A 26,064-nucleotide genomic window follows, 5' to 3' on the forward strand; every position below is an offset into this window, starting at 1 on the left:
TCAATTTCCTCATTAATTATTATCCAAAATGATCCGTTTTCAGCCCTTCATTATTCGCTCGAGAGTCAGCAGGTAATTTCTTTCACTCTTTGGATTTTAAAAAGGAAACATGAACAAGATGCAAACATTAAACACTGCTACACGTCTGTTTCTTTACACGTCTGTTTCTTTACACGTTTGTGCTGATTTTTAAATGTGTTACTGCAAATGTTGGATGACATGAAAATGAATCTGCGGCTGAGAAATAAACACAAAGTGATAAAAAAGAGACAAAAATAAATGTGTAAAGGTGCACATCTCGGCGTGGCGATTCTAGGTCCTGTTGGGGCCCTAGGCAAAAGTTATTCCAGGGGCTGTCCCACCGGCAATCAGTAGGGCAACAAGATTGAATGCTGTCAGACATGGAGCCCCCTTAGGGAGGTTTTCTACTGTCATTGCAAAATTTGAACATTTTGGGTTGCTCCTTTGGTCCAACGTTTGTCAGCCCTGTGGGGCCCCCTGTACTGGTCTGGGGCCCCAAGCAGTTGCCTACCTTGCCTGTTGACAAGCAGCCCCTGCCTCTCGGCTTTTTTAAGAATATTTATTGATGAATGAGCTGATTGATGAAAACAGAGCTGGATACGTTTTCTCCACACTTCATCTCCTCGACGAAAATGTCAAAACATAACATTTATATTCCCTAATTACTTTTGTTGAGAGTTGAGACGCTATCCGTCGTCAGAACTAGTGGAGCTGTAACGGTAAGGATGTCATCCTGATTAGAACTCAAACTTTTAGAAACATTTGCAGCATCACATTTCAAACTCTGCAAACGTGTAAAGAAACCGTTGTGTACCAGCGTTTACTGTTTGCAGCATGTTCATGTTTCTGCACATGTTGTTTCCTGTTTGAATCCAAAGTGTGACAGATGTGACCTGCTGACTCTGAAAAACTAATAATTAATGATCACTAAGATCCACCAACCAGCAGCTCCTAGTGCCTGGAAACCGGGAGCCAATCGAAGCTGCCCCGGACCTGTGGAGCAGGTTTTTACCACTCCAAATAAGATCTGCTGTTATTGTCCTTTTGTGTCTTTGAAACAAATGTCCTCTTTCATTCAGAACCGCTGAATGTATCCACTAGAAATCAGACTACATATTTATTATCTAAATACTTTAAAATGAAAGACAAAGTCTCTAAATAAAGATATTTCCTCAGTTTTTAAATATGTCCTCTTCTCCTGCTTCACCTCACTTTTATCACTCAGCGCCGCTCGGCCTCCGTCTCCTTCGACCCTGACAGAAACAACGGGCGTGTCTCGTCTAATCGCCGCCATAAAACGTTTATCACGGCGCCGCCGGGTTTCACTGTCCGACAGCAGCGTGCACAACAAGAGAACAGGCCTGTTAAACAGCCCCGTTAACAGGACGAGGATACGGCTAAAGGCCGAGAGGCAGAGAGGAGCGGTGTTTAAACTGTGAGCCGGGGCGGGGACCAGTCGGGCGGAAAAACAGGAGAGAGATCGATGAAGGAGAAGTGGAGGAGAAAAAGGCGAGAGTAGGAATGAAGCAGAGGAGAGAGAGGAAAGGAGAGGAAAGACGAGAGGAGGAAGGACACAGAGGACGGAGTGGAAAGGAGAGGAAAGACAGGAGGAGGAAGGAAGCAGAGGACAGAGAGGAAAGGAGACGAAAGACGAGAGGAGGAAGGAAGCAGAGGACAGACGGCAAAACTAGAACAGGCAGACTAACACTCTGCTTTGGCACAGACGAGGCTGGCCGTCGGGTAGCCGAAGGAGCGCAGGATGGAGCCGATTGCCAGGCTCAGGTCCTCGTTACTCGGGTACAGAGTCACCGAGGCGAAGCGGAGGTACGGCAGCTTCGGCGTCTCCTCGGGACCGATCTTCACGTGAGGAATCTGAGGGAGAGAGTGAGACGGAAGAAGAGATATTAGGATGGGAGGTAGCAGGAAATAAAGATGACATTTTAGGCTTCCTTTGGCGGCATTTTGATGGTCGACACTCAAAGGAAAGTGTGAATTTCTGGAATATCAAACACAGGACAGTGAAAGAAAACAACAAACAGGAAGGAAAAAGAAAGCTGAATAAAAACGACAGAAGAAGAAAGGAGGAGAAATGCTACTCCACAAAGACAGTTCTGTTGAAAAGATGTCCACCAAACCAACGATTTTCCACATAAATTTTCCAATTCAACATAACATGTTGTGTTTTTTCTTGAACAGTCAGTGTGTCAGTTACACACGAAAACTTTTTATACTGTTATTCAAAACAATACTCGCCACCGCAATGCGTCCACGATCTTTGACTGCATTGTACATCTAGTTAACTCAATCGCGCCGCTATCTAACACACACCTACAGTCAGAGGGTAACAGAAGATAACTTTCGTAACCTAGCAACAAAGAGCGCTGGGTGAGAAGAGCTTTGAAAAGGTGGTCGTAGGCGCCGTCTGTAGACACAGCGTCTGAATGTTGTGATTGTAATCTAGCAGTCTTGGATATTAAGACTTGATTTAACCCTGCTGTCAACCAAATATCAACGTTCAAATCCTGGCTAGTGCTCACTGGGTCGTAAAGTCAACCATGAACAGAAATATCAGCGTGTTTAGAAATAGTGAACAAGTAAAGCCAAAGCAACACAACACTCAGAGTGTAGAAGAAGTTAAAACCTGGTTTTAAATCTTGTCTTTTAAAGAAACATCTTTGACCATCAGAAGTTTAAAGATTGTTCCAGAGCTGATCACAGCTGACACCTGGACATCACCTCTTTTACTGCCGGAACTTAGTTTCAGAGTTTATTTTTATGGAGCCAAAAAGATGAACAGCTGGGCAGAAGAAAAATTGTATTGGTCTCAATCAAAAAACCTCTGTAGGTTTACGAGAGTGACGGTTTTAATTTCAAAGACACAAGTTTCTCTTTAATCTCCACAGAGCAAAGATCCTCTGTGACGGACAGAGGCTCCACTCACGCTGAAATGTTAATGACAAACTGAAAGATTAATCACATCAGTGAGGAATGAAGAAGCAGGTCAGAGGCCAAATGTCCCGTGTGAGGGTCCGCTTGTCCGCTCACCTGCTGCACACATGCACAGGTTTCAAACAGTAAACTATGATCAGCTCATCCGGGCCTCACTTCAGATCTGCAGAGCTTATTTTAAATCCAGGTAGAGAATCAAGTAAAGAGAGCGCCGTGCGGGCAGAGGGAGACGATGTGACATTTAAAGGATTAGAGGGAGACGGAGATGGACTTGTGTAGATTTATTCAGGCGGGTAAATGGTTAATCACGAGTTAAACCTTTAAATGTGCAGCTTTAGTTCCAGCGCCGCTGCAGAGTAACGAGGCAGAAACCGATGAGATGGGATGAGACATGAGAAAACATGGATGCACCAAAAGCTGCACTTCCTGCACCTCTCTCTATTTCAGTATCATTGTTTCAGGAGTTTCTCAACAACGCGAAAATGGTGAAACGACAATTACATGTCAGATGTTTAAATGACCTATGACCTGGAAACACGATTAAAATTATGACATGATGACATGTGAGGTCACCGGAGTGAGCGTGATGTCACAGGAAAATGGCTGCCTCATGAATCTGTCAGTGTTTGAGAAGTTACAGCTGCATTACAGACGCTACACAGTGAGGTGTCATGTTTCAGAGCCAGACCGGACTCACCTCTTTCTCCCCACAGATGTGACTGATGGTGGAACCGGAGGCGGGACTGGAGGCGGGGCCAATCACAGAGACCACGCCCTTTGGAAGTATCTGACACACTGAGGGAGAAAACAAAGGTTTGTCTCAAATAAAATACTAACAGGACATTTGAAGCAGACATTTTGAACAAGAGCTTATTGTTTCTTCATCCAGCAGCTCCAGAGCAATTTAAATTTTCATGTGGAGAGGGATCCCTTAACATTTACAACAATTACTGACAAACATCTTGAAAGTTTCAGACAAAAATGTCCTCAAAAAAGATGTGATGAAAACTTCCAAAAAGGGGCAGCTAGATGGTGCAGTGGTTAGCGCTGTCACCTCACAGCGAGGAGGTTCCTGGTTTGAATCCCCATCTGGCAGGAGCCTCTTTGTGTGGAGTTTGCATGTTCTCCCCATGAATGTGTGGGTTCTCTCCAGGTACTCCAGCTTCCTCCCACAGTCCAAAGACATGCTTGTTAGGTTAACTGGTGACTCTAAATTGTCTGTAGGTGTGAATGTGGGTGTGGCTGGTTGTCTCTCTCTCTATATGTCAGTCCTGTGATTGGCTGGTGACCAGTCCAGGGTGTAACCCCGCCTCTTGCCATATGGAGTGCCTGAAGACAACTCTTTAGATCAGTGTTGCCAACTTGGCGACTTTCCAAATCCTGTTGGAGACTTTTTTTGTCAACAGCTACTAGCGACAAATCCAGCGACTTTTTCTGGTGTTATTGGAGACTTTTTTGGTTTAAGAAACTGACGTGAAAGCACGTATTGATCTGCAGTTACTGTCCTCAACGAGCAGTGGGTGCTGCCGTGAGCCCCCCCCCCCCTTTCAAAAGCGCTCACAGGCTGTCGGTCTAGGCTCGCGCTGCAGACCCAGCTGCAGTCAGAGAGCAGAGAGGAGACCCACACCACTCTGCGTCCAGACTGCCACGAAGCTGCTGCTGTTCCCGCACACAATTATGCAAATTAGGTGAAGACGTCATTTAGAGACTTCTAGCGACTTTTAGGACAGCCAATAGTTACTTTCCTTACTGAGGAGTTGGCAACACTGGATCAGTGGTTCTCAACTGGTCGAGCCTCTGGACCCACCAACTACTCCCTCATGAAAAAATCGCAACCCAATTTTTTTGATAATTTTCAATCAATCAAATTTATTTAAAGACAAATTGTGCAGTTTGGACCTCAGACGTTAAGAAGCGTGATAGAACAAAGAAACTGAATGAAACAAACTTGTTTGAAAAAGCACTTCATGGACTTTTTGACAGCATTTGCGACACACTGAAAATGGCTCTGCGACCCACTTTTGGGTCCCGACCCACCAGTCCAGAACCACTGCTTTACCACTGATTCCCTCCTGCTAAAAGTAATCGGCTCTTTAAACCCCTTTTTTTTGCGCTTTCACATTTAAGTATGATTGCACTTTATACCTGATTTAAAGATGGATGTCTTCGATACATTTACAAACATGTGCTGTTTATACTCACTCTGTTTCATTCACATTTGATATTTAGTAAATAAACCAGCACAGCCACTTTAAAAGAGACAATAAAATACATAAGACGACGTACAGAATCAGTGGAGCATACTGACTTGATCCAGCTCTGAACTGTACTCGTCTCGTCTCGATTTAAAAAGCTTCACAGAGTAATCAGGAGTTTTTCTTGTTTATCAAACGATGAAATTTGAGCTTTTTGGTTTCATGAAAGGAAAAAAAGGGCACAAAGAGATCCTCCTCTCAAGCGTTTAGATATCATTACGTGACGTTCAGAACATTTTAGAATCAAACCTGATATCAAAATATGAGAACAAACTTTAACCAGAAGAACAGAAGTATTGAAATGTGCACCATGTTTGTACTCGTACGTGTGTGCTAACATCCTCTATGGTTCTATGTGTGTGTGTGTGTGTGTGTGTGTGTGTGTGTGTGTGTATGTGCGTGTGTGTGTGTGCGTGCTTAAGTTTTATCCGCTGAGTCTCAAGACATATACGATGAGAGCCTTAAAGAGAGACGTTTACACACATTTTATTTACCCAGTAATAAATTATTAAAATCTCAGCCGAAGCAGCAGCTGTCTGTTTTGAGGATTACCACGGAGCAGCGCTAAAGTGCTTCTTTACCCACGGAGATAGCACAGATTCATGGCGCATAAAAAGTCAGAGACAGAGAAGGTTACAACGGTGCAGTAGAAGAAGGGACTGCCAGACTCATATCAAAAGTGGTTTAACTGAGTTTACTTAGCTGAAGAAGTTGAACTCCACACGGAGACTGCAGTGATCAACACTGACGGATAAATTCAAGTCTGTTGGTTTGGAAACATTTGATGCCTGACAGTGAAATACCTGACGATGACTGTTTGCATCATAGACACTTTGTGTGTTTGTGACAACATATTCACGTGAGCAGGTTTAATCTGTGATGAACCTTAAAGGGGCTGTATGTAACTTTCAAAAATACTGCGTTTGTAGCGATACCGCATGGCCGTTAGGCGAACTGCACCAGTAGCCTGTTGCTCCCTCTCCGTCGCTTGCTCGTCACTGGATATTTACCGGCATAATGTTTACAGAGGAGGTAAGTGGTCATACACATGTGAAAGTCTGTGAAGGAGTCTGTGTGTTTGTATTCAGTCTCAGCAGGCACTGGCTGAGAGCAGGAGTGCGTGATGAGATTGTCCGCCTTTGAGAGCTCCTAGAGCGGATAGAAGTGTGTGGAAGTCGGCCTCTGGCTGTGGAGGTGAAGACCGGGAGTGTGTGATGAGTTTGTACTGTTGATCTCTGTAAGCGGAGCGGAGTGAGTAGGACGTTGAGAACGTGCATAAAATGTCACTTCCTGGATCTTTCGCGGAAAATACGATCCGGGGAAACTTTTTCTACAGCCAACACAGATAGACAGTGAACATCTACTTTTTCACATCAGTTAACCGTTCGCTCATTAATGGGCAATAAAAAACAATTTATACATGTAAAACAGCGAACACACATCTAAACTCTCTCTCTCGAATAAAAAAGCATGCGTGCGTGCGTCAGTAAGTCAGGTTGCGTGTAGTACTTACACACACACACATGCGTGTGTACGCGTGGAACTTTTAGGAAATAATCACACATACGTGCGTATGTGCCGCATGCATGTGATGAGCCATTCCGCCATGTTCAAACAGGAAGTCATCAGGGAGACAGGAGTCGTCACATGATCGATTAGTTTGGCCACAAAAGCCCTGAAAGGCAGCCTGAGGTAGATTCACAAAGAGCTGCTTTTTTCTTCCAACATATTCAATGATAATTCTGACATTTCTTAACCTCTGACTTTTCTTTGGTTTTTCTTCCAAATGACTAGAAGGTAAAAAAAAAGGTTTAAAATGGATACCTGGCTACCTGCTGGAAATGTTCTTCTGAGACAGGGACCTACCTGCACATGGTCTGGGATTGTATAAAAATTAAGAGCTTTTGGGTGGATCAGACTCGAATCTCAAACTAACAGCAACTACAACTTTTGCAGTCGCTAAAAAGCTAATATACTGTAGATGGAAAGACGCTTCAGCTCCCACCACCCTAGACTGGTATAATGCACTTGGAAAAATAACGAAACTGGAAAGAGTCATATACAGCAACATAGATGCTGTGTGCAAATAAGACATAATCTGGGGCCCTTTTCTCTCTTTTATGATATGACTCATTACTGACTCTGATCTGCGATTGGACAACTGTTCTTGAGTCATGAATGGAAAGAAAAAAGAAAAGGGGAATAATAATAATAATGTATGAATATATATATGTGCACTTTGAGTATGTGTATGCATGTATGTGTGGGTGTGGGTATATATATGTGTATATGTATGTATTTAGAGACATATATAAACAGGCAGGAATTTATAAAATACTGTATTGTCTAACTAAAAATGTATACAGGCAAAACAATTGCTCTTTAAAATGTGGGACATTGACAACATATTATGTCACAAGGAGGTTTACACCAGACCAACCCTTTTAAATATTTGTGAATATTTTGCATGTGGTCCTATGTTATCTATGGCACCAATAAGGGGCTTGTCAGTCCATATTTTATTTTTGACAACATGAACATATTTAGGACAACATGGATGCAGGAAATCAATTATTATTGATTGATGTGTATGTATTTGTGTATAGGTTTGTGTGGATATATGTATGGACAAAACTGGGAACATGAGTGGGGGGGTGGGAACTTGCAGACAGGCTTGGGAACATATAGCTTCTGAATAATTTATGTTTAGAGTTTTTTTTCCTATTGCCTGTTTCTGTTTTAAATTTAAAAAATCCTTCAATAAAAAAAAACAGGAATCAACAGGAAGCCATGTAAAAGGGCCGTTCTTCACGATCCACTGAAACACACCTGGCCAAGTCTCGCCAAGTTCTCATAAAGTCTCGTTCAGAGCGGCAGGAAACGACGTCCGGGGTATTACACCAAAACCTGTCTATCTTTTGTTTAAAGAAACCATCCAACATCGTACCATTACATGTGCATCTTTGGGGGCCCCATGCCATAAGGAGCCCCCCGAGGGCTGACAATCTTTGAACCACAGCAAATTGCAATGACTGTAGGAAACCTCCCTAATGGGGCCCCATATGACCGCACTCCATGCACTGCAAAGCATCACATGCTGTGAAAACCGAAGTTTGTCAATGAAAGTTACCGAAAGGAAATGAAGAGGAATTATCTGTGTGGGAGTGAAAAAAGAAAGAGGAGGAGGAGTAAGCGTTGGGACACTGGCGGCCGTTTTTGGGATGAACGCTGGTCGGAGGGGCCCCCCATTGAATTTTTGCCCCGGCCCCCCGACAGACTCTCGAATCGCCCCTGCCTTTGAGAGAAGACTGAAAGTATTAACAGTGTTAACATGGATCACGGTGTCTCCAGGTGTTTTAAAGCCCATCTCAGCCTTTAGTCTAACTGTGTGTGGTTTTTAAAGTGCAGGTTCACAGAGCGTGGAGGAAACATGTGCACCCGCTTCACCGTCGACCTGTCTGGTAAATGAAGGTGGATGTTTTACCGCTCTGCTTCCTCACACTGAACATTCACAGTACAAAATGTCAGAGTAAAATCATGTGACTTCACGATGAAGACGAGGAGTAAATGAGCTGATAGTTACTCACTGGTTTCTGTAGTGTCATACTGGGAGTCCTTTGACAGCTCGTAGACGTCCACCTCCACCCTCGCCTCTGAGGGGCCCTCCATCAGACTGTTGATGTTCTCCCTCGCCAAGGCCAGCGCCAGACGCTCACCACGACCGCACGTTGACTGGTCATCCAAAATGGCCGCTGGAGGGAGACAGGAAGGTAAAGGTTGAGAATAGAGGAATGTGTTCAGTGTCTGCTGCAACACCTGTTGGTTTGACGGCCGTTTTGGACGCCTCTCTGTTTGCCAGATATGAGACCAGTTATCACCAGTTATATGAAACCAACATGTGTTGCAGCGATGGAAGCAGGCAAGAGAACTGATAGAAGTGATTGTACTCGACCTAAAAAGCCTCTGCATGTTTCTAATAAGCTCCACGAGCAGAAACGTGCTCAAACTAGGATCAATATTGGAGATGCTTTTGAAAAATGGAGAGAGGTTTGAACGCAGAAAGGTTTACAGATCGATGCAGAGCTGGCTAAACACTGAAGCTTCAGTGTCCACCACATGGCAACCTGCGTGAGCATCGACTAGAGAGGAGGGGGCAGGGGACACAGCTCTTTTCAATGTTTTGAGTTTGGTCTGCAGTACCCATTTTAAACACTAGTCGTCAACAGGAACAAATCGCTTTAAGCAAAAAAGAACAACAACCTGTTGATGGTTTCTGTTTTCTCCATCTACAAACTTTAGGGGAGGACCCGATGGCTGAAAAGAGAAAACAGATCATTTTTTCTCCTCCTCGCCTGTTTGAAGACTAAAAATATGATCGCCCAGGAACACGAATTTTACGATCAAGTAGTCTATATCTTTGTCTAAAACTTCAGGCCTTCAGACCAGACGGACTTGTTTCTGTGTAACTCATCCGTCTCTTATTTCCCCGTGTCAGTGGACGCTGAGCTGTTCTGCTGCAGAGCAAACATGCCGCCCAACACGTCTAAAAATCAAAGTGAATGTGCAGCTCAGTCTCAGTAACAAGCAGAAGCTCTACTGCAGGGTCTGTTCGGGATGTGTTTTGTGCTTCTACAGTATAGAAAAATACTGCGATCCTTCACAGAGAAACTCCTCAGGAACATGATTTTATAATACTGTTCATTTGACCTTCAGTTAAAGGAGTTAGACTAACTGATATGGAAGTTAACGTCTTTGTTAACAGATAATAGTTAACAGAGTTTAATTAGTTGATTAACTGGACACACCTTCTTTTGGTCACTTCATAGTCTGTGATTTACAGAATGAATTACTTTACTTTGTGATTTACGGTGATTTCAGCTGTCAGAAAACATGTGACTCAAAGTGCTTTCACACTTGCAGAAATCTCCTGATATTTGCACAACGAGCTGCATGTGTGAACACAAACAGCCGAATGTTTCTATCAGACTTTATCCGGAGTTTCTCCTCCAGCCTCCTTGTATTTATTCTGCAGGAAGTCAGAGTGAGAACGCAGCAGGATATAATTAGGAGAATTCACCTGGAGCGACTGGGAGGGGGTGGTGACGTTTATTCCGTGTTTATTAGACTGTCTGCACGCCACCTCTACGATCTCCGTGCTCTAATGAACCTGCTGCATTATGTTTCCTGTTCTCCAGTATGTTCTTCTCCACTCTTTAGTTCAGATTGAGATTCTGTTCAACTACACGTAGCATTGATAGAAAGACACATATTCTCATTATAGTTTCTGTTGTGTAGAGGACTCTGCTGCTTCGTCAGCTACTTCTGCAGTGTTTTTTTTCATCACCTCTTTTGTCTGATTTGTAAAGAGAGAAGATGTTTTCGAGGCTAAAGACAGATACTAAGGAACCTTTCCCAGCATGCTCAGCTCAGAGGGACGGGAGGGGAAGATGAGAGTGCAGATAAAGAGTCTTCTTCAGGAGACTCAGCAGTGTTCAAACAGTATCTGTGTTTATATATCAGCTTCTCTGGGTCACTGCGACCACACACACACACACACACACACACACACACACACACACACACACACACACACACACACACACACACACACACACACACACACACACACACAGGCTGCAGGGAGAGACGATGAAATGATCAGAGACGGTCAAACACTTGAACTCTGTCCTCGGTCGCCCTCTTGTCTTTCAGTGATTTCAGAAGCTTTAAGCTTTTTTTTAAGCTTCTTTGTTTTTCGATCTCATCAACATTTACCATTCATGAGTCAGGCGGAGCCAAAACACGAACCAATCATTTTACAGTAAGTGCTGGACAAAGAACAGAGCTTTCTTATTTCAGTCAAAGTACAGATCCTCCTGGTCGAATCTGACTCCAACACAAAAGTCAAAGTTTGAGATCTGGAGAACCCTAAAAAATCTCTAAACGTTGTTGTATTTCCCGATGCATGAATGGAGTGTACAATCTGCTGCGTTACGTTGATTAAGAATGTGAGAGATTGTCTGTCCTGTGATTGACTGGCGACCAGTCCAGGGTGTAACCCACAAGCTCTTGCCCAATAACAAATGGGATCAGCTCCATCCCTCTCCCACCTGGTAGAGATGACTGATGTCACTTTATTTATGATTGCTAACCTGACCACACAGCTCTGACCCTGCAAAACGTCACATAAAGGGAGTCAGGAGGATCATGTTTTCGGCTGAGATATCTGAGACTAAAGAGTCAAACTTTGTGGAAATATTCAGGAAGTAAAGTCGATACGTCTGTCCGTAAACACATGCTTCGTCCCTCTCACTGTGTCCATGCAGAGTGCTACACTCTCTGCTCTGACCTCAGCTGTTACAGTCCACGATGAACTCGTTTGCTCTCTTTTTATTCCTCTCTTTGTGTTCCCTTCTGTTTCCTGTAAATTACCTCCTGACAGCTCTGTTTACCCGCTCCGAGCTGCAGAACCAGCTCCACTCACATTTAATATCAAATTATGCTGTTTCACTTTTTACCCGGGTGCTGAAACGCCTTCCTGCCCGCCGGTGCAGAAACGTCATCTTGTATTTATGTAAAAAGGCTGTGGAGCGAGTCGGAGCACCGCCGCTGTGCTTAGTTCTGGATTCAACCTGAGACTCGGCAATGAAACTGCTTTTATCGAGGCTCACGGCGCTTCAAAGACTGATTTTATTTCACCCCCTAGAGGCGGTGTAACTTCACAAAAATTGACTAACAGGTTTGGTTGTCACTTCATGTTTCTGACATCCTCTGATATCAGAGAGGAGGAGTGGACTCTGGGGGGCTGCAGGTGGGTCGACAGATTCAACGAGACAAGACAAAACAGAGACTAAAAACAACAAATCGCTGCGTCTGCCCGAGGCGGGAATCACAGCGCTGAATCCTCTGGAGGCTTCTGTCCTTTCAGAGGAAAACAACACTCCTCATCGCACACATCGCCCCTGTGTGTGTGTGTGTGTGTGTGTGTGTGTGTGTGTGTGCCAGTTTGTGCCCATATTTAACACTTATATTGATTTTTACTCGGAGCGGCTCGCCGTGACCACATAAAATTTGGTTTAAGTGAATTGCGCTGCGATGTGGCGGGTAAACCGCTCCCTGAAGATCTCAGTTGTTCTTGCAGATAAAAAAAGAAGTGAGGATTTTATTTGTTGTTTTAATGTCTTGGTTTTTTGTGTCACATGAATCCTGAAATAAGCAACAGAACAATCCTCTCTTTGATCCAGACGGGAAGTCGGACCAACAAATTGAAGAACGACCACCAAAGTATCGGCAGGATATTGATTTATCTCCTCAGGACTCTTTGTATCAACTCTTTTTCTAATGTTGATCTGAAGCTGCCATCAGGTCAGAATATTTCTCTCATTCTTTGGAATATGATGAAAAAAAAATGCAGAGCTAAGAACAATCCCATCAGCCCCGGCTGCACTTTGTGTTTACTGCTCATTAGAAAATATTTGCACGCTCATAAGAGTTATTCACATTAAGTCGTGTAGCTGACCTGATTGCCAGGTGGGCGCGGTGTAACGGTTTGTCAGGAGGCTTAAAAACCGCCTCAGCTCCAGCTCTCAGCCTGTCGTTAGGTTGACTGAAAGTTAGGCTGAGACAGCATTTCCAGCATGGAGAACGCCATACATGGGACATCGATCAGCGCCCCCTGCAGGAACAGATGGGTGACGTCACTCAGGCTTCAAACATTCATATTTACAGTCTGTGGGTCTAACACCCGGGACTTGGAACTATTTTAGATTGACAAAAAGATTCTTTCTGTTTGTGTTCTTCTGCTTTTCCAACATGAGACAAGTCATCCACTGATGTTTGAGAAAGCAATGTCATTTTTACTGACGCCATAGAAAACAACAGTAAATGTTTTCTGGTTTCTTTTTTTTTTAAGGATTCTGTCTCTTCAACAGTCAGCGGGGGTCCTGTGTGAGGGTCTAACCTAGAACTTCAAACAGATCCTCATGCATTGCCCATCAGCTCCGCTCCGTTAATGCTACGTGCTTACTCATCGGTATATATACATTATATTTAGCAGTAAGAACGATGCACTGCAGCAAGTTGTAGATGACTCAAGATGAGCAGGCCTGAATCTAAGATCTTCATTCAGCCTCCGGTCCCAGAAGAGGGGATGCTCCGGTTCCTCTGAAGGTTCCTCGTCTCTGCAGTGGAAATGTAGCCACAAGGGGAACCACCATGTACACACCCAAAGCACGGGAGCTTTATGGTTCACTTCTCCAGGATGGGGTTTTATAAAAAATTAGGATAAACGTTTGATAGTTTAGTAATTTCATGCTGGAATCCACAGATTGTCCTTTTATCACTAAGAGTTGTCAGTTGTCATCTGGAATCATCCATTTCATTATGATTTATATACAATCAAAAAGGGCCGTTATAGGATACATTTTCATGTTTCTTTCGAGAAAACATTCAGCAAAAGACGAGCCCTGCAGTTGTCATTTCAGAGAGTCATTTAGCAGAGATCCTTTGTTAAAGACGAGTTGCAGGGCGTGTTTGTTAAAAACGGTGCTTTTCTCAAACAGCAGAATCCTCCAGATTAAAGCTGCGGGCCATCGAGGAGTGTTTTCACTTTTATTTCTCCGCTGGGTCCTCTCTCTCTTTCTCTCTGCATCACTTCTGAGTCTTTTCTTCTCATCACAGTTTTAAACATTTATGAATTTCTTTATTTTACTGCAACATTTCCGACCTAAATCTTGAAGCTTCGACGCTCTAAGGTTGCACAGAGGACAACAAACTCTTTACCACTTAATTTATAGAATTTATATTCTGTTTGGTTTCTCCTCCAAAAGCGACACCTTAAAGGAGCAATCTGTAACTCTGACACCTAGTGTTTAAAATGGGTACTGCAGTCCAAATTCAAACATTGTAGAGAGCTGTCTCCCCCCGCTCTCTCTAGACTCGATGCTCACGCAGGTTGCCATGTGGTGGACACTGAAGCTTCAGTGTTTAGTCAACTCTGCATCAGTCTGTAAACCTTTCTGTGTTCTAACCTCTCTCCATTTTTCAAAATCATCTCCAATATTGATCCTAGTTTGAGCACGTTTCTGCTCGTGGAGCTTATTAGAAACATGCAGAGGCTTTTTAGGTCGGGTACAATCACTTCTATCTGAACCAGTTCTCTTGCCCGCTTCCATCGCTTCAACACCTGATAACTGGTCTCATATCTGGCAAATAGAGGGGCGTCCAAAACGGCCGTGTTGGGGGGCCTTTAAACTGCCTACCTTCACTGGTCCAAACAAATCCAGAGCATTCAGGACCAGAATCTAAAGTTAGAAGGAGGACATACTGACTGCTGCATTGTTGACAGAGAAGCCAGCACTTCAACATAGCATGTTTCCTTAATGTCTGATCATATAGTGAGGTCACTTTATCATTTCACTCACTACACGTCTCACTGATTGGTCCTTGAACTTCTAAAATTATGTGAAAGGACATTTTCTAAAGCTTTAAAGTGAAATCTGTCCTGTTGTGACAAACTCTTGTGACGACGTTTAAGTTCCAGACCTACAAACACACCGTCTCTTCTATCGTTTAGAGATCTTTATTGATGAATTGAGTTTAATGGCTCCTTCAGAGTGACGAATTGCTCAGGTAGAAATAATTCATGGCGGCTTCTTGCAGCAGCTGAAGGACAGTGATGCTGCTGAATTGTTAAAAATCCTTCACTACATTATTTATGATTTTTAATCTGGCCTGAGGAGAGAATACCTGCACGCTGATGAAGATTTATTTTAGGACCTTCTTTTATTTCTAACACTATAATTCATGTATTTAATACAATCCTCTGAATGCAGCCTGAAACCACACCCACCATTGATGTCATACAGTCATGCAGGACACCCTGCAGGGAGCAAACGACCATAACCAAATGATGGCCATTCTTCGGGACGTTAGGATGATGATATCCTGCTTTGTATGAAGATTCAAATTATATAAACTTGGGGAATCTGACAAATGTCACTGTTTCCACAATAATTACCTACTAGGAAAACAGGGTCATATCGCACTACAGCGGCATTTGCTGCCACTTTAGTCAGTGCTTCTGTTTCCACAGCGAGCGCTGCAGTCCTAACCAGAGCATGCCAGCAGCGACACTACGCTATGCTACGTTTAAAATTTTCACTGAGTCTATTTTTAAACGGGAGATGCTGCAAGCACGCGTCAAGGTGAACAGAACAGATCGACCCAGACAGGAAGTCAGACAAGGAAACGCACAGAGTGTCTGATCAATTTCAAAATAAAACACAATATACCGACTCACGCTCGTGTTGTCCATCACGTCATCAACATTATGGCACCGAATGAACAATAAATCTGGACACAGGGATCTTCATCCCGCAGTGAGGTACATGTGTGAGCAACCAGATCAGGAGAACTTCAGGAGCTGTTGATATTTTCAGGAGTGCAGACGTGTGAAAACAGTTTCAGTGTGAACTCGGAGCAGAGAACAACAAAGCCAGACTGAGTTTGACTTTGTAAATGTTTGACTCTGTTGTCAGGAAGTCATTACTCGATGTAAGGTTTGAACGAGATCATGTAACAAAGAAGCAGAGGTCAGTTTTCAAAGGGTTAAACTTTTTTTAAAACCTGCAGCTCTGTTGCATATTTTTAGAACGTCATCAGTCTCGTGTTTCTGTGCAGCGATAAGCTCGTCTGCCTCCTGATCCACAGATTGACTGCTGCCTGTTTCAGCTGCTCTGATAACGAATCACCGTCTGACTGACAGCGGTTTATTGACCTGAGAGACAGAGAGGCGGCTTGGCCGGAGACACACACACACACACACACACACACACACACACACACACACACACACACACACACACACACACACACACACACACACACACACACACACACACACACACACACACGAACACAAAGCTGCTCTAATTACAACCAGTGTCATGATGCATTCTGGGTCGTCTCTCGGCGTGACAGCCATGAATCGGCTTGTTAAATGTTTGAGATTGATAATTACAGCTGAGTCATCAGTCCTGTTCTCGTATTCGATTGTTGCTCGTGTGAGGAGGTGCTTGTGATTGCTTTTCGGAGAGTTTGTTTTTGTATTGATGGAACCATCAGGGTGCCGAAATGTCCGAAACACCTGAGGTCACACTTTCTTCAGACGCTGTTCTTATATATAACGTAAACAAGAGAACACAAGTTGACTTCTTTGTTACAGATATTTAAGGTTGTATCACTACTCTCACGGGATTAGAATCATCCGGGATGTCATTGAGGAATAAAGGGAACTTTGGGGGGATGTGGTGTGCGCTATACTCACCACAGTGGGGCCCAAAAAGCAACAGCACACGTTGCTAGGTGACTGAAACAATAGTCCAGAAAATAACTACTTTTTGTCTGTATGTGTCCACTCTTCAGTGGAAAGCTCTGACCTTTCTTCTGCTGAGGAGGAGGAGACGAGCAGCAGAAGAAGAAGAAGGTGTGTGTTCCTCGGGGCAAGGTGTGAGATCCTTGGGGCACGACGGGACTGCCAGACATTTCTTTAAAATCTATAGCTCTCTCTCTCCGATATCCCGGTAAAGATCTCATGTGGTTAAAATATGATAATCGACATGAATAAATACATAGTGAGGATGTTGGAGCAGTGACTCTGTGAATATTCATCTCCTGAATGTTATCTTGAGCCTGTGAAGTTCTTAAAAACGTGTTAGCTTTGATAAATGATGTTGAATCAACACTCAGCAGCAGGTTAAACAAACTACAGAATCCTCCGCAGGACACACTCGACCAGAAATCACTGCTGCCAGTTTTCCCACCACGTAGTCCTTAAAGGACAAAAAAACACTTTCACACAGTCCTTTTGATTTCACTGAATCCTGAACCTTTGAAATCTTGTGTTTGAACTGCGAGTGTTGAAATGGAACTAAAGTGGATTTTCCACCACCTGAAGAGAGAAGTGCTGCTAAAAGGGAAATATTCGTGTTACCTAAACACGGTCCAAAAAGCATCATGGAGGAATTTAAACAAACACTCACAAAAAAAGTGCTTGCTTGATATTTTTTGTACAGAATACTCTTTGCCAGCAGCTCGTATAAATCATTTGATTTTGTTTGTAGCTCATTGTTTTATTTAAGAAAAAAATACTTTCTCACAAATAGTCTACTGTATGAGCTCCCATGTGCTAACTTGATCTTTTGTTTTAAAGGGGACATTTCATGAAAAATCCACTCTTACAGTGTTTTTGAACATATATTTGGGTAACCTGAGTTTCCACCGACCCACAAAATGTGAAATAAACCCTCCAGTCCTTTGTTTGTGGTCTGCACAAATAAAGAGAAAAATGCTCCGTTTCAAATTTGCTCTCTTTGTGATGTCACAGTGGGATTCTGGTTAAAAAAATACCCTCCCCTCTCCTGGTATCTCCACACATGGATCTCCAGCCTAGAACAAAACTTTTGCACAGGTCTGCCATTTTTATTCCTGCTACAGAGGAGTGACGTCTACAGGGAAAACTCAGAGGGGGCTCATTGCATTTAAAGAGACACACACACCAAAACGGAGCGTTCTGAGAGAGCTGGTTTATACAGGGTCACAAACCTCCTCTGGTGCTTGATTCATGTTATATTCTGACCAAAGCACAGCACAGATGTTTCATTTAGACCACAGGGGACTGATTGGAAAGGTGGAAAAGTGGGATAATATGTCTTCTTTCTTGAGTCAGAAATCAGAAATCAGTCAGAAATCAGGGACAGAGAGAGTGTGGGGAAACACATACAGGAAAGGAGCCTCACTGTGTACACAATATAAATGTGTCACAATATAAAAATGTGCTGCTTCTTTCAATACATATCGCATCGTATTTCAATGTATCGTATATGAGTATTTGGATGTTTTCATGGGTCACTTGCTCATAGAATTGATCATATTAGAAATCACAAACAGTAAAAATGTATTATGGGAAGATTTTCAGATGAAAAAAAAGTGTGAACAACAACAGAACAGTGACTGAAAAGAAACGAGTCTGAGAGGAGGGAATGAAACGTTTGAACTTCAAGTGTTACTTTTTTACATTTCATGTTAAATGATTAACCCCTGATGTGTCACATATGATACAAGACAAAACCTCAGACACACAATTTGTTATTCCATTTATTTCTAGAAGGTTTAATAACGACTCCAGATTCAAAGAGTTATTTGAGTTATTTTGATAGTTTGTGCTTCGCAGGGTTAAAAAACAAAATCCAAATCTACACGATATTAGCTGAAAATCAAGAATAAAGTTGGACTTTTTCTTTAACTGCGTAATTTAAATTAGACTCTATTGAGATGAAACGTATTTCTTAAGCACATCATCGTGTCATGTCTGCTCGCTGCTGAGTCGTATCTTCAGGGTTAAAATGTGACCTCTGTCATTTTCACTGTGACTCCACTAATCAGACATGGAAGACATGAGAGAGTGTGTGTGTGTGTGTGTGTGCAGCAGTCAGCTGTTAATAATGGAAGAGTGAAAGGTGAGCCATTACACATCACCAGACCACCCGGTTGCCATGGCAGCCTGCACCATGTAATTGCTCGCCGCTTTTACTGAAGCCCCGTGTGATAAAAGCAACAGGGGATTTCAACTCAGGGCCATCAGGGTGGAGAGATGAACGGGAAGAAAAAAAAACCTTATCTGCTGCGAGGAGAGAGCTGAACTTTTTACTTCCTTCCCTTTAAGTCGCAGCTTTTATGGGAGTTAATCTTCCTCTGCAGGGCGCGACGAGGATGAGGAGGAAGAGGTGCTGATAGCAGAGCGAGACTCAGGCCGAGACGAGAATCCAGTCACAGAGACGCTCCCTGATCCAGTTTCTGCCGACTTTATTTGCATTTTACAAATGATTCAACGTGGGACAGACACAAGGAAGAAGAAGAAATGGAAATGCAGAGCGTGTGAACGACAAAGGGAAGCCTCGGGGGGCTCTTAAGACAAACAAAGCAAAGAGATCGCATGAGAGGAATCAAGATGGCAAACAGACAGCGGTGGGAGGTGAGAGAGCAAACAAAACGACGAGAAAACACCAGGGAGAGTGAGATACAAACACGACCAAACAGAGGAGGAGGAGGGCTTAAAAATAGAGGCGATGAAGAGGAGGAGCGTGTTTATCTGTTAACACGTTTACACAGGAGAGAGAGAGAGAAGATGTAATACAGAGGGAAAGATATGGTGTTTGTTTTTCTAGACAGGAGGATTCTGGGTAAATTACAATACGTCGTGCATCAAGTAGAATTCCTATTCATTATTTTCAAATTACACACCACCAACAAGGTTTAAGTCAAGACATGCATGTCACAACGGAGCACAAATTAAAAAGCACTGAGTTACCACCAAGTCCCAGGCCAAGACAAACAACTGTGAGTACCAGATCCAGACCAACAAGTCCAGAGTCAAGACCAATATGTCGCAAGACCGGGAGTAAGTCAAAAGGAAAAAGTTAAAATAACAGACAAACAAGACCAAGAACTTTGTGTAATATGCCAAGTTTATTTTGAAGTTCCAGTCAAAGAAATCCTTACCAAGTCCCAATTCAACACGTCCCGATATTGTGTGTCCCAAAACAAGCCTTGGCACAAGAACTACAAGGCCTTAAGAAAGAACTACATATCCCAAATTACCAAACTAGTCCCTCTCAAGTCCCAAGTCCAATGTCAAGACATTCAACTGTGGGTACCAACTCCACACCGACAAGTCCCAAGTCATGACCAATACGTCCAAATCAGGGCCAAAGTCAAGAACAACCTGCCCCAAGTTTAGAAAATTATGTCCCAATTCAAGTCCTGACACAAGACCAACAAGGCCTAAGTCAGAGCCAATACTGTATGTCCCACCTCAGTGTCAAGACGAGAGCAACAAGTCCCTGTCAAATCCCAAGGGTCCCTGGTGTGGATATACAACTTTGGGTACCAGATTCAGACTATTATGTCCCAATTCATGGCCATCGTTCCAGCAAAGTTCCAATAGAATATAAACGAGTCCAGATGCAGACCGACAATCCCCTTACAAAAGGCTAACAAGTCTTTATCCTAGAATAGTATGGTCCAACCGAGTGCCAAGACAAGAGCAACAAGGTCCCGCAAAGTCTCAAGTCAAAATCAACATGTTGAGACCAGTATTTTCCAATTCCAGAAACCTAGCCACATATCAGGACCAAACAATTCCTAGTAATATCCCAAGTCAACCCATGAAGTCTTCGCTATCTATTGGTCTCCAAGTTTAAGTTCCAGACCTACAAATCCTAACCAAGTCCCAAGTCAGGACCAATATGTTCACATTAAAGGACCGAGCTGTACCAGCAAGTTTGAATTTAAGACAAACAAGTCCAGAGCCAAACCAAAAAGTCTCAAGTTGAGGTTTTTATGTTCCAATTTAAGTCCTGACACAAGAGACAAGCCTGAGGTGAGGCTTAGGTTTATCTTCAGACAGACATGGCGACTCTACTCACCCATGCGGACGGCAGAGAGGGTGTTGGCCTGGCTGAAGGAGAGCGGTGCCATGGTCAGCAGCAGGACGACGACGTAAATCGACAGCAGCAGTGCTGGCAGAGCCGGCATCTTCCACTGCTCCTCATGGAGAATGGTCTGCTGGCCGCCTGTACCGCCACCTGCAGGACAGAAGGAATCATTACCACCACAATGATAATATATCAAATGGTTACATCTCACTTATAACACAGTCCTGATGTTTTAAATGACCTATTTTTTAACAGCTGCCACATGCTTTAAATTGTCCTTTTCCCCCTTTAGAAACATTATAATGAGACATTCAAATCTGAACATGCAGCAGCTTGACAGCTTCTCATTTAACACATTATATTCAAACAGTATCTGTCGCTATGAAGCATCACTCATAACGAGCTCCGCAGCATGTTGACATTTATGCATCTCTGCAGAAAGCGGAGCATCGACCTTGTTATCCAAATCTCATACATTAGATTCGTTAGCACAGACTCATCATCCACTCTGTCAAAACAAGACTCAATTTGAAGACGAACCGCAGCTTTTAAACGCAGCTGCCAGAAAGAATGTGAAAAACTCGAGAAACATTAGCTTGCGCTTCTTTAAAGGGGACATAGTCTGAAAAATCCACTTTTAGTGTTTTTGAACACATATTTGGGTAACCTGAGTGTCTACTGACCCACTAAATGTGAAATAAACCCATTCAGTCCTTTGTTTGTGGTCTGCATAAGTCTTACAACTGTCCTTGTGATGTCACAGTGGGATTCTGGTAAAAAAAAATCCCCTCCCCTCCCCCTGTATCTCCACCCATGGACTCCACCCCCAGACTAGAACAAAACTTTTGCACAGGTCCGCAATTTTTATACTCGCAACAAAGGAGTGATGTCTACTGGGAAAACTCAGGGGTGGCTCATTGCATTTAAAGAGACACACACACCAAAACTGAGCATTCTGAGACAACCCAGTTTTGAGTATGACATATTTTTGTCTCCTCATGCGCGCTTTGTTATTACTGACTCTGCTGCCTGTACTGCCACCTGGAGGACAGGAGGACAGGAGGACAATTTACCCACTTTATAGAATACCACAGGGGCGCCAACAGCCAGCCTTCAAATCCGACCTCGGCCCTTTGGTGCGTGTCGTCCCCCTCTCTCTCCTCCCAACATCTCCCAAAAATGCCCAGAACAAATCTTTAAAAGAAGAATACCACAAATTAAAGTCCCCATGAAACAGAACTTCCAGAGTATTGAACCGCCGTGTTTTGACGTATTTGTATTTTCAGCAGAAACTAAAAAGAACCAATCACAAGCTAGAAGGCGGGACATAATGTTGGAATGAATATAAATGGATCGTTACTTAAAGCCGTCATCACGTCTTTGTGCATTCATAGTGACGTCCACGACAGCGTAATATTGGTGTCCCAGTCTGTGAAGTCTGCGGTTGCAGAAGCACAGCACAGCAGGAGCTTCACATACACACAGTCTGACATGCACACACACACAGCGCTACGCTCCCCCGCTGGCTCAAACTTGTGTAAATCAGTGTACTTCTAGATACAACAGAAAACTCAAAAGTAGTTGGTCTTTTTTGATTCTCTGATTTTTCTTTAATTTTCAAAATCCAAAACGAAAAACACCAACCAGAATTTACATTTTTAGAGACTTCAAATCCATTATCACCCCTCCGCTGTCTCGCCTCTGTCTCGCCTCTGTTACTACCATCTAAGACAGTATAGAGAGGGTATCACTACGTCCCCCCATTACACATCCATGACAGTCAGATTGAAGGATAAATGTCACAGAGTTGTAAACAACGCAGCTTCAAATGGCGGTCTGAACAGGACTTTAGTCTTACAATCCTGCCTCTCATCATATCTTTGATATGTTTACTTCTTTGATCAGATAGAAAGTTTAAAATCATGATCTTTACAATTTTAAGAATTAATTCAAGATGATTTCTTGTGTGTACATGCTCAATGTTAAACTAACTTATATTTAAAGTCGGTCCAGACCAGCATCTCGTTCACAGAGACTGTCATTAGTTTCACACAGTTTTTTAATCATGTTTTTAATGAGGCCTCGTCTCAGGTCCGTGGCATGTATGGACTGTCCTTGTCTGACTCCACCGCTGAGGCATCATTATCATACTTATTAGTACTTCACTGACCTCATGTAATCATCAAAAATACGTCTGCCTGACTCCAGGAACTAAAAATGGAAACGCGTGCACAGAAGGTCCAGAGGGAGAACAAAGTGAATCACACATGACGGCTCTTATTAACTCGTGGTTCTTTTTCTATTTTTTTTTTACCTCAGACGACTTTGAGATGATCTGACAGTGAGCAGGTCAAATTCACAGGCCAACGCGAGATCATCTACAAATCAGGCAGTGACACTCTTCATGGGAAAACTGGCCATCCGTGTACATGTTCATTCCCAATGGTGACTGTATGGTTCTTTTAGAAGAAGAAATCAAAGATGTGGAGAACAAACCAGGTGTCCTTCAGGGGCAGTCAAAGTCGCTACCTGTAGAATATCAACCTGCACTTAACTTCAAACTGTAATTCCTCTCACACATTGGCTTTCTTTCACAGTTAAGTAGATTTTACTTTTTGAATGCAGGATGTTTCACCTGTTTCATGAGATGGTTGAATGTGTACTAGTCGCACTTTGTGTTGTGGGACGCCTTCAAACCGCAAGTTAGCTTGTTAGCCTAGCCTACCAACAAAATGAATTGCAGCAGTGAGGTCAAACATATCATCAATATTTAGAAACATGAGCTTGTCTGTCAAATGTTTGACACCCCTCACAAAAATACAGACGTTAGCAAACTAGTGAATCTGCTTAAACGAGAGGGGCTTTCAATACTCTGCCGGTGTTACACTTTAAAGCGTGACCCTCTGAGGACTTTCGGCTGAATGCCTCTGAGGTCATTGATAGCTGTTGAAAACTTAAAAGTCTTTGCAAATGCTTCATTGGTTAATTTATTTTTAAACAAAGTCATAATAATGAAAATGTAGCAACGTGAGTACTCTTGCTGTTTTCATGCAGCCGAAGGTCGCCAGTTAACATGGTCACACTTTAAACCGTAACACCTGTTAGCAGTGTCGGCAGAGAAACTCCTGCAGCAACGTGTGGAGGTTTAGGACCAGCTTCTTAAGGGTGGAGGTTCTAGTGTTGAATAGGACAAATTCTCCTGCTTCAATGAGCCAGATATAAACTCTCTGAAATAAACAAGTCGTTGAACCAGTCGAGTCCTGAGATGCTCTGCTGACGTTGAACTGGAAGGAGACGGTGAGTGATGTTAGCATATCGCTGTTTTATTGCTAATTATCAGCTGTAATGGAAATGTCCTATCACTACATATTACCACCACTACTACTGGAGTGAGAGAAGTCATCCAGTTATTTGTTGCAGTTTCTGAGTTGACTGCATTCTCTATTTAAACAAATCGCTTCAGGGTCCGATTTGAAGCAAGCCGTGTCCTCATCTACTCGGCCATCTCGGCCCACTTGATTTGTTCCACATCAGAATGCGATTTCTGTGTCCACATTTGTGCAAACAAACGCCCCCCTGTTTCGTAAGAACTCCTCCAAACAATGCAGGTGTGAAAAGACCCTCAGATTGCTTTGTTTCCTAATTGCTACTGGCTGTTTAGAAACTAATGGCTGCACAGATGTTGGCTGTGATCAACACTTTTGTTATTTTCTCATTAAAAGAGGACAAAGAAGAAGCGATTCAGCAGTTTCACTCAGAGAGGACAAAGATCTTGATCTGCAATGAGCTGTAAAATCATCACAGGTTACATGTGAGCTGCATTTTCAAAAGTAGCTGATTCAGTTTGGATTAAATCTGAGAGAGAGGCGAGAGAGGACAGCATGCGTTTGAGAAGATTAGAGAAAAGAGAAGGCAAAAGGAGAAGATGACGAACAGAGAGAACATGAACATGAGCGAGAGAGAGAGGAGACAGAAACGGGAAAGAGGAAAAAAAAAAGGCAAGACAGAGAGCTTGGATGAAATGTGTAAAAGAACAAAAGTGTGAGAGAGATGAAGAGACCATCACATGTTGCAGACAGAGAGAGAGAGAGAGAGAGATTTAAAATGGCTGAGTGAGCGAGCATGACGAAAACGAGTCCAAATCTTCAAAGTAGATTAGCGAGACTGAAGCGAGATTTTTTTCATTAGCCGAGCGTGTGCGTGTGTTTGCATTCAAGATCTCAGAGCAACAACACGGCGAGCTCAGAGCGACGTCAACACACCCGACCCTGTTCAATCCCATCATGCAACTGGTGCATCTTTTCATCTCTGCCTGGACAGTTATGTTCAGGCAGAGATGTCCCCCCCCCACAAACAGCACGTTCCTGATTTGTTTAACCCGCCCCGCGTTAAATGTTTATCGCCGCCCTGCCAATGAGGCGTCCCACATGAATTTAAATGAGATTTCAGATGGAATTTAAATTGGCTCGAGTCGATCGGGATGAGCTGGATGGCAGAGAGTGAGAAGCCGAGTGCAGAAAGATGAAGAGTGAACGATAACCGCAGCCAATGGGAGGGGGGAGGGTGAGGAGGGAGAGAGAAAGAGAGAGAGAGTCTCTGTTCTAATACAGATGATGATGATAATGATGATGTGATTGGTTTAAGCTAAATGACTGATTGTTTTTATACGGGCTGATTATTAGGTGTCATGTTGATGAGGCTGAATGTTTTGTCTTCACACAGAGTCACGAGAGACCATTTATCAGGTCAAACCAACAGGTGTTGCAGCGATGGAAGCGGACAAGAGAACTGGTTCAGATAGAAGTGATTGTACCCGACCTAAAAAGCCTCTTCATGTTTCTAATAAGCTCCACGAGCAGAAACGTGCTCAAACTAGGATCAATATTGGAGATGCTTTTGAAAAATGGAGAGAGGTTAGAACACAGAAAGATTTACAGATCGATGCAGAGCTGGATAAACACTGAAGCTTCAGAATCCACCACATGGTGACCTGTGTGAGCATCGACTCTAGAGAGGAGGGGGGCGGGGGGAGACAGCTCTCTACAATGTTTAGAATTTGGACTGCAGTACCCATCTTAAACACTAGGGGTCAGAGTTACATATTGCTCCTTTAAAAGAGTCAATCTCATAGTACAATAACTTTCAACAATCGCCTGCTTTCAGCACTGCGTAACTTTGTGAGCAGGTCGAGGTCATCTTAAGAAGTGCGTACGGCTTCATATCCCTAGTTCACACAGCAGCCTTCAGCTACAAAGCAGCCAGTTAGCCCGTCTCTGTACTGTTTGATACGACGACTCAGTCTGATAGGAGGAGGATGGAGACGGATGAAGAGAAAAAGAGAAAGA

At 43.3% G+C, this 26,064-nt stretch overlaps 1 protein-coding gene across 3 annotated transcripts in view; it reads right to left on the minus strand.

Annotated features, from left to right (window-relative positions):
* The window catches only part of LOC109988989 (glutamate receptor ionotropic, kainate 5-like), a 176,628-nt gene that overhangs the window by 48,291 nt on the left and 102,273 nt on the right, over positions 1–26,064 (minus strand). For all 3 annotated transcript variants that reach the window (XM_065948216.1, XM_065948217.1, XM_065948215.1), the window contains exons 3-6: positions 20,711–20,869; positions 8,813–8,977; positions 3,668–3,765; positions 1,728–1,893 (exon numbers count right to left, since the gene is read on the minus strand). In XM_065948216.1, the coding sequence (XP_065804288.1) occupies positions 1,728–1,893; positions 3,668–3,765; positions 8,813–8,977; positions 20,711–20,819 (538 nt within the window). In that variant the 5' untranslated portion in view covers positions 20,820–20,869. The remainder of the gene's footprint in view (positions 1–1,727; positions 1,894–3,667; positions 3,766–8,812; positions 8,978–20,710; positions 20,870–26,064) is intronic.

Source organism: Labrus bergylta, chromosome 19 (assembly GCF_963930695.1).
Source record: "Labrus bergylta chromosome 19, fLabBer1.1, whole genome shotgun sequence".
In the NCBI taxonomy this organism is placed as follows: Eukaryota; Metazoa; Chordata; class Actinopteri; order Labriformes; family Labridae; genus Labrus; species Labrus bergylta.